Source organism: Eurytemora carolleeae, unplaced genomic scaffold (genome assembly GCF_000591075.1).
Source record: "Eurytemora carolleeae unplaced genomic scaffold, Eaff_2.0 scaffold1058, whole genome shotgun sequence".
Lineage (NCBI taxonomy): Eukaryota > Metazoa > Arthropoda > Copepoda > Calanoida > Temoridae > Eurytemora > Eurytemora carolleeae.
The window spans coordinates 31,794-41,967 of NW_019396949.1; the positions used below are offsets into that span (position 1 = coordinate 31,794).

At 33.0% G+C, this 10,174-nt stretch overlaps 1 protein-coding gene across 1 annotated transcript in view; it reads right to left on the reverse strand.

Annotated features, from left to right (window-relative positions):
- Positions 1-1,529: 1,529 nt before the first annotated feature.
- LOC111710414 (AF4/FMR2 family member 1) overlaps positions 1,530-10,174 on the reverse strand; it is a gene marked incomplete in the record, with an annotated part of 12,339 nt that continues 3,694 nt past the window's right edge. Inside the window, 7 exon segments of the mRNA XM_023484496.1 lie at positions 1,530-3,538; positions 4,833-4,936; positions 6,059-6,248; positions 7,077-7,142; positions 7,473-7,611; positions 8,059-8,148; positions 9,499-9,587. Of these exon segments, the coding sequence (XP_023340264.1) occupies positions 3,491-3,538; positions 4,833-4,936; positions 6,059-6,248; positions 7,077-7,142; positions 7,473-7,611; positions 8,059-8,148; positions 9,499-9,587 (726 nt within the window).

The window sequence follows — 10,174 nt, forward strand, 5'->3', positions numbered from 1 at the left end:
GCCTTCCTATTCCAAAGCAATCTGGATTTTCCTGTTATGATGAATAAAAAAATTATCAAGATCTTTAAACACTAACTTTTGTTTAGTTGTGAGGTCCAATTAAATATAGCTTAAGTGCCATTTTATTATGTCATTAAATCTTTCCTTATTTTCAATGCGACAATTTTGTTATTCACAGACCGTCACATAATTCGAAAACTTATATTCAACAATATTCAAACTTACAGAGTTTTGGTCTATAATTCAACAATATTCAAACTTACAGAGTTCTGGTCTATAATTCAACAATATTCAAACTTACTGAGTTTTGGTCTATAATTATTCAAACTTACAGAGTTTTGGTCTATAATTCAACAATATTCAAACTTACAGAGTTCTGGTCTATAATTCAACAATATTCAAACTTACTGAGTTTTGGTCTATAATTCAACAATATTCAAACTTACTGAGTTCTGGTCTATAATTCAACAATATTCAAACTTACAGAGTTTTCGTCTATAATTCAACAATATTCAAACCTTCAGTGCTCTGGTCTCTAATTCAACAATATTCATACTTACAGTGTTGGTCTATAATTCAACAATATTCATACTTACAGAGTTTTGGTCTCTAATTCAACAATATTCAAACTTACAGAGTTTTGGTCTATAATTCAACAATATTCATTCTTACAGGGTCTTGGTCTATAATTCAACAAAGTCGAATTCAAATGTTGTGCATCCGACCTACTTAAGTTGTACATCCGACTTACTAAAGTTGTGCATCATACCTTCTTTTGTTGTGTATCCGACCTACAAATATTGTGCATCCGACCTACAGAAAAGTGCAACCAACTTATGAAAGCTGGGCAACCGACTTACAGTAGCTTGGATCTGCTTAACAAGCAGGTGCGGGTAGGACCGAAGTATCGTGGGTCGGATGTAGTACAATATTATTTTGCCCTAATTGGATCTTTGGATTTAACAACTATTCCATCAAAGAAAAAATTTGCTTCCTTCGATTGTTAATTTTTAAAAAAAAAAATAAGTAATTTACGGTAATACTATATCGTCAATAAGCAACATCCTCCCTACTGAACTTCTGACCTACTAACTTTCTGACCTACTAACTTTCCGACCTCCGCCAGCTGTTTATTTTTGAATTATTTGAGGGTTAGGTTAAGACAATTTCCGGGCCGGGCGCTGCGGCTAGAACAGGCTAGGGGGCCGAAGTTTTGGACTAAACAGGAACTGTAAGCGTAATTTCAAGTGACCCTCCATGCAAAGATGGCAATGCCAAAATATCAACGGTACCCTACGCGGTTGATTAATTAAGAAATAGACATCAATATTTATAATTTTAAACACCAATTATTTCTCATTGAAATTTACTAGCACATTTCTACGATGCAAGGAAATTTTGAAATGATTGAAATACATCCTTTTATTTATCAGATAATTATTTCAAGTTGTAAATCGGTCCTTTATTCCCCTCTTAGTGTAGAGGGTCACTTTAGTTTTCGCGTACAGTCCCTTTAAGAGGATAATAAATAACATATTCATAATATTTATTTTCCTTCTTATGTTTATAGTAAATACCCCTTATTCAGGGGTCACAAATGTAATCGTCCAATATTGAAGAAATCTTGCCGATATTATATAGATGTGAAATTTTAATTGAAAAATAACTAACATTTATAACTTAAATATACTACAATTAATAATAACATAGGACGTTCGACCTAAGCCAAACATTTGACAATAGCGTTCAACAAAAAAAATCATTTTTAACGAAATGTCAGTGAAATCAGCAAAATAAATAAATCTTTTCAGAATATCGTAAAATATAAGACCGAATATGCATAGAAGGCCTATTTAAAGGCTGTTTTTGTTTAAGGCGGGAATGATTTTAGAGAATTAAATCAATTCTGGAAAGAAAACGATACTGCATATATATATAAACATACACGTACATAGCTACATTTCATTTAATCAGTCCCAATTTGATGCAAACCTGGACTCGGAATTAGAACTAGGTTAGTGTTAATTTCAAATAAATCTATGCCGTAAAAATTTGAATTCAATATCATTAAAATCCCATGGAAAAGACTTGAAGACTGCTTTCGTTAAGTACATTTCTATGTTCCCTCAATTCAATTATCTATTACATATCACTGTTCATCTAGAAAATGGCGAATCCAAACTGAAAACGACAATCAGGGGCGTATTCAGGATATTCTCCAGGGGGCCTTGCATATCTTTCTTTACAGGGGGGGGGGCGGAGTTCCTTGGGGGCCCAAAACTATGCGGCAAAATATAGATTTTAATGACCGGGGTGAGGGTGGGCGGTTTAACCCCAATTGCCCCCTCCCTTAAATACGCCTCTAACAACCATCAAAGAACATTGTTCTTTGTATAGGAAGAAAAATAATTTTTACCAAATAAATAAGAATTAACTTAAGAAAATTCCTTTGAAGAATGTTTTTATTAATGTGGTTTGCCGATTTATCAGCTGCAAACTAAAAAACCATTCTTTTGTGGACTTGATTTCGGCCATTTTCTTAAAGGTTCTAGGACGGGGAGAATGGAAGCATATCTTAACTAAAAATAATGAAGAACTTACTAGTTATACCAGGATTTTGATCAAAGGGGAGGGTAAGTTTGACCAATTTGAATACATATAAGAATCCTGTCTTCATTTGTTGAGGAAACTGAATGAAATCTTGCATATGGGCATCATTTGTGTTTCCTTTAAATAAAACAAAAATTGTGGAAAAAATTTCCTTCACTTTTCCCCATTTTTCCATGTTTTTTTTTTAAAGCTTTTCACCAGAATCTTATTACTAACATTACTACGAAGTTTAAGGTTTTTCAGATAACTTTTCCCCCTAGTTCCCCCCATTTTATTATATACTTTGTTAATATTTTTCACATTTTCCGGATTCATGAATTCAAACTTTTTATTTTACTAAAAGAAACACAAATTATGTCAATATGCAAAATTTCATTCAGATTTCTCAAAACATGAAGACAGGATTCTCAAATTGGTCAAACTCACTTTCCCCTTTTATTAGCTTTACAGCATTAATAAAAACCATTGACTGATGTGTTAAAACAATTTCTTGGAAAATTCTGATAAAAAAAAATCTTTTTCTTAATGATTTAGAATTGAAAAAAATGCCTGCCCAGTTGCCAACCCTGGACCCTAGGATGTAGATTGTAGATTGAAAATTCCGAACAGAGATTAAGTAATTGATATTTGGCGGAACCTAACAAAGGAAATTCGATGGAAGAATTCGATAAGTTCGGTTGAACTATGTTGGACTGAACATTAGTCTCGTCGGACGACACTTTTATCGTGTTAAACCGAACTATAGTCTCTTTTGGCGGTATTCAATATTCACGTTGAACGAAACTTTAGTCTGGTTGGAATAACTTTAGTCTGGTTGAACTGTAGTCTGGTTAGACTGATATATTTTCTGAACTTCATGAATTGAGGTTGTGTTTAAAACCTATGAACTGCGAGGATTCAAAGGACTCCTATGAGAGACGGGAAGCTCCTGAAATCAACAAAATCCTTAAAAAGGCTGAAATCAAAAAGGGGATAAAATTAAATACTCTAATTTATTAAAAAAAATTTCATAAATAGTATTTTGTTTGTGTATTTCGCTGTAATTTAGTTATTTATTTGAATCTAAAGAGCCTGAATATTAGGGATCTAGTTAATAATAGCGTTTTTGCACTGTAAACAAATTTTTTATTGATTTTTCGTCTTACCTGTGAATAGTGTTGCTAACCGTTTTATAAAACTTTTTAAAAACTTTTTATAAAACTTTTTATAAAACTTTTTATAAAACTTTTTATAAAACTTTTTATAAAACTTTTTATAAAACTTTTTATAAAACTTTTTATAAAACTTCTAAGATTTCGAAACTGCTCTTTTATTAAACTTTGTAATATTGATATCCTTCAGAAAATGGTAAAACCGTCCAAAAATTTTTATAAAACTTTTTATAAAACTTTCTATAAAACTTTATATGAAACTTTTTATAAAACTTTTTATAAAACATCTAAGATTTCGAAACTGCTCTTTTATTAAACTTTGTAATATTGATATCCTTCAGAAAATGGTAAAACCGTCCAAAAACGACCGTATTTATTTTGGGTTGTGTTTTCTGTCAGGGTCAAATTTTGGCATAAAGTAAGAAAAGTCAATGTTTATAATTAACAATTTGTAATATCTATTTATGTCATTGTAGTGTATATTAGTGCAAAAAAGTTTTTGCCGGAATTTTAATTTTGATCGAAAACAAACTAGAAAAATTAAAAATCACAGCAAAAACTTTTTCGCACTCAATAATACCCATTTCAATAACATATATAGTTTTATTCAATTTTACTCAAATTATTTAAAAGCAGGTCTATAAAGTTACTTAATCACCCTGTTATAGGGTGATTAAGTTACTTTATCACCCTACAATGAGACAAATTAGGTATGTTTGAAATTTTAATAGCAGGGTGAAAAAGTTACTTTTTCTCCCTGTTGAATGACGATAAAGTCACTTAATCACCCAAAAACGGGAAATATTAGTGTAATAAATTCCATCAAAATTGGATAATTACCAATTGCTTTTTTACACTACGTCAATTTTTGATCAGAAAGAAAATAAAGGGGAAAAACAAACCAACATAATACACATCAATACGTGCTCAATCTTATTCAAACCATTCAAAGTAGGATATGAATCATATTAACCCAAACTGAGTGGCGAGGAGCTCAACCCTGGACCTCAACGTAACATACATGACATGAAAACATGACTGTAGGTTAAATGATAATAATCATAATAATACCTGTGATATATACTCTAGACCCTTCCTAGTATACATGACAAGGTGGTAGAGAGTAGAGTGTAGATTCAATACTCCGCATTCTTCATCAAGACGGAGGAAAAATTCTAGAAAATAATATTTGTATTGAAAACAATAACGTGAAAAATAATACGACAAATGCGAAAGTAAAAACACGATCAGAAACAGGAACCAAAATCATAAATATAAACAGAAACAGGAATCAAAATCATAAATAAAAAGAGAAACAGGAACCTAAAACATAAACAGAAACAGGTACCAAAATCATAAATATAAACAGAAACAGGAACCAAAATCATAAATAAAAACAGAAACAGGAACCAAAATCATAAAATATAAACAGAAACAGGAACCAAAATCATGAATATAAACAGAAACCAAAATCATAAATATAAACAGAAACAGGTACCAAAATCATAAATAAAAACAGAAAAAAGAACCAAAATCATGAATATAAACAGAAACAGGAACCAAAATCATGAATATAAACAGAAACAGGAACCAAAATCATAAAAATAAACAAAACAGGAACCAAAATCATGAATTTAAACAGAAACAGGAACCAAAATCATGAATAGAAACAGGAACCAAAATCATAAATATTAACAGAAAAAGAAAAGCTTACATAAAATACAGTTCCATGAACAAAAACATGAACAGCCGACTTATTTTTATGGTCCACCGTTCTAATAGAGACATACCAAATTCACAACGGTACCCTTTAAATCTTTTTCTGTGTAAAAATTAGATTTTCTTGTTTCTCTCTCGGAAAATTGATCTTTTCCAATTTGCTCTATTATTCATAAAGATTTTCTGCATGTTTTCTGGAATTTTTATTGAAAAGACGACATGTGAAGAATTTGTAGAAATCTGCGAACAAATTCATAGAAAATAAGAAAATCAAAAAACGAAACAATTGATTCTAACATTGATTTATTGACAAATTTCTTTTGAGAAATATGATCCTAAACAACTAATTAGTTTACTGTATAATTTATACTTTATCTAATATTAAAAAACGATTCCTAAAACGTAACCACCCAATTTGATCATTTTGAACGTCAAATTTGCGCTCAAACTCAGTAATTATATATTTTCAAAACGTTTAATATGTCTCAAAGAAATCCTCAAAAATTTCTCCACAATACTGCAATCTCAGTTCAACCACCATACATTGCCGGTCACTCCCTTTAATAAGTATGGTTTACCTATACAGCTGCCTCTGTCTATATATAAATCTGCTTGCTCCCAGAGTTCATGGCATTGAGAGAGGTAACTTGCAATATTAAACTGTCTCTGCAGAGTTTTCTTAGGTAGGGAGAGGCAGACAGGAGGCAGGGTGGGCGGAGTCAGCACACCGTGGACACGCCCTTCTCCACTACTTGTATATCCGCTTGACTAAAAGTAAACGATGTCTAATTTATGGTTTTAAAGATTAATAAATGATGAAGCCAAAATAAACAATAATAATAAAAAATGATTTGAACTAACATGAATCATCTTCATGTTTTAAACATATTGCAAGTTTAATGTCTAAAAAATGTTTAAAAAACAGTTGCATGCGTTTAGATTTTAACAATTAATGACAAAGAAGAATCACCCCCCCCCCCCGTCCTTCCTCTCGAAACTTATAACTTTCACATCATAAATATAATCGATGTAAATGTATCAGAACAAATTACACCAATTAAAATTTCAAAATAAACAGGCAAAATTTAAATATTAAAAAATAAATCTATATTCAAGCTCTTTGCTCATTTACATTTTTATTTATTTGTATGATATTGCTAATCACTATAGCTGGCCAAAAGGCTGTATCAAATTAGCTGACATTTTTTAGGGCTCCCATGGGTACGAGGGGGATAACATAGGTTAAACCTTAACAGACTGGGGGGGGGAGGGGCGTTCGACGCCCCCCTCTAGTTTTGTTTGTCCTAGCATTCTCATTTTGGACACCGTGAAATTGTGTGACTTTTTTTTTTGAATCCTACCTAGCACCCAAACTATTCGGTCTAATTTTTTTTCAATGAGGTGGCTATGAAATATGAAAAATTGGACTATGAACATGCAATTTAACCCAATATCTATTCTCTAAGGCCCTTTTCTAGGGGGAGGGCGTGGAACGCCCTCCCCCCAGGCTATACATAGATTCAGACCCCCAGTTTTTATAGGGTTATACAAAATTTGAAAATTTCACGAGCAACTAGATATAATGTTGTAACTAACCTTGCTACTATTACTACCCTCGCTCCCTGCAGGACTTGGGGTAGGAGAGATATGAGGATTTTCAACCTAAATATAATATAATTTGTTATACACGCTTTTCAAAGGGATTGTTCCTTATTTAGAAATGCAAAATATACCCCAGTTTTTAACATTAAGAAACCCAATGCGACTTTTTTACACTAAAAAGATGACTCCCAAAAGCTGAAATCATAAAGTTCAGTAAAAATATTTTTAAATTAATTTATTTGGCCCTTAAAACTCCATTTTAATTTGGTATCATATGAAGAGTACAAGAATATACAATATTTATGTTTTACAAGTTTTGTTTGATAAACTATCCTGACGGGGGGGGGGGGGGGGGGAATATACGCCATTGTCCCATGGGTTGTATTATACCTGCTGGTTGTCCTCGTCTTTATCTGACTTGCTGAGAACATCACTGATAGTCTTCTGTAGCTCCTTGAGCTCATGCTTCTTGAGTTTGTACATCTTGAGGTTAAGAAGACTCTGTGCTCTCATAGACATCACCAACAGCCTGGAACCAGCACTCAATTAGATTGGTGAGAGGGGGGGGGGTGGATATTTATTCTACATATATAAAGTTGTAATCTCTGTTTGTCCGTCTGTTTGATTGTCCGATCATAACCCAGGAACTCCTGGACCGAGATGCCTCAAATTTTGATTGGGGAACCTGGGAGAACAACAGGAATGTTTTCAGCTTGATTTTAAGATTTCAAGTTGATCTAAAATCGTAATTTACGACAATGCGCAGGTAAACGGCAGGACTAACTAAGACTACCCTGGGCAACGCCGAGTTCCCAAGCTAGCACTATTTTAAGCCAAGAACGCTTAAAAGTGTATATACAGTGTAAAAGAGGGTAGTATCCTTTATGATTGGAGCACAGAGGAGGGTTGTTTACTTTAAGCTAAAAGCGCTTGAGCCCCCCCCCCCCCNGAGGGGGGGGGGGGGGGGGAATATTACCTAGAAAGAGGAGGTGGGGGAAACTTCTTCTCCCTCGACTTTTCAGAGCTTTTCTTAGATAACATCGGCTTCATCACGTATTTTATCAACCTTAACAATCAATCAATCAATCAAGGTCATTTATCCTACATTTACGCCAATAATGACGTTGACTTTATGTTCAGTTAAAGATGGTAATAATTAACAATTTTAACAAAATGTTTCTACAATAAAATATTTTTGTATGTAATTGGTCAGATGAGTTAAATAGCATAAAATAAACTTTTGATTATTATTTTATGTTTACATTTTTTTTAGACTGATTTTGCATCTGATTTCCCACAAGAACAGTCTAATATTGTTCTGTATAATGTCAGTTATCACAGGAATATTTATTGATCTTTGTCAATGGGAATTGGTCGCGCAAGGCCCGTGCAGATCGCAAAAAGTCTATATAGCTCAAAAAAAAATTTCCTGAATTTATCATGTAATATAACATTTTCTTCGTAATTGTCTAATAGTATTGAAAAAATTTAAAAATTAAAAATTTTAAAAATCAAAAACCCGTCAGAAATGCTTGTTAATAGGAAAAGTACACTTTTGGAGGTTTTTTTAAACCTATCTCAGTCAATTTTTGAAATATTTTAAAATTTTAAATGGATTTAATCTTTTCAGACAATTACGAAGAAAATGATTCTAGACATGATAAATTCAAGATATATATTTTTAAGCTATGCAGACTTTTTTACGATCTTCACGGGCCTTGCACGACCCCTTCCGATTGACCTTAATCAATAAAAAAAAAATCCTGCAATAACTGACATCATAGAGAACACTATTAGACTGTTAGGTATTTGTGGTGCAATATTTTTTTATTTCCTGCAAAAAGGGTCACCCTAATTTAATACATGGCCAGCATTTTTTTTCGACCTAAGAAAGTCTGTTTCAGTTTTTATTTATAAAGTGGCATGTCTAAATCACAACGGTACCCTTTTAACAATTTGTCTGATAATTGAATACGGAGAAATCCGCATTTTTCGAGCTAACACTTGGGAACCGTGTGACGGAGGCAGAGGCCCATCTGTATTACTCGCGAATGCCGCAATGAATTATAAAACAAGAGAGCCAGTTCTAGCCATGGCGCTTGACCTCCTAGCCTGTCCTAGCCGAGGCGCTCGGCCCCTAGCCTATCCGAGCCGCAGCGCGGGGCCAAGAAAGTGTCTAAATCTCACCTTACCCTAAAATATCTCTCTTTCCTTATAATTTATTGCGGCATTCGCGACTAACAGAGTTTGGCCGCTACCTGTGACGGACTCCCCCCCCCCCGTCGTTAATAAAACCAAGGTTTAAAGGGTACCGTTGTGAATCAGACCTTTAATTCTTTAAAAAGGCACATGAGGGTCACTCGAAAATTACGTAAATAGTCCCTTTAAACATTGTTTTCATTATAAATAATAATACCTCAGTGTTTGATCGTATATATTAAAGGCACTGTGGGTTTCTCCTTCCTTCTCTTGCTTCAGAGCAGACAGGATAAAGAGGATGATTGCCTAAAATAAATCAAATTTAAAAAATCAAATCAAATTTTGACTGAATCAAATCAAAGTTGAATTAACCTTAAAAATATATTTGCAATAATTAAATAGGAGCATCTATCTTCTATCTATTTATTTACTCTGCTTTTCTGACTGTTTGTTTGTTTGTCTGTTTGTGTCCAATAAACGTCAAAAAGGATAAACCGATCGGGCCCAAATTTTGTGTGAGACTTCACATGACCCCAGGGATGGTTTATGAATGATAAGAATTACACAAAATTTTCTCCAATTTTAGAAAATCCACAAAACTGTTTCATCCAAGAAAAAATGTTAAAAGATTCATTAAAATACAACTAAACTGAATTGAATGCACCTGTACTGGTCAGTATATTACGCAACGTTTTAAAATAAATTGAAATGATTAGTTTTAAATAATTCTCAATGTAAAAGCAAGGTTACATTTATACTGTTCACAGAATTCCTTTACTTTTATGCGTGGCCACAGGGGTGTGTACTGTGTAGTGTATACTTGGAGCATTAAAATATAAACGTGGAGAGGGGGATACCAATCCCTAAGCCAGTGACAAGAACTAATTTTCACA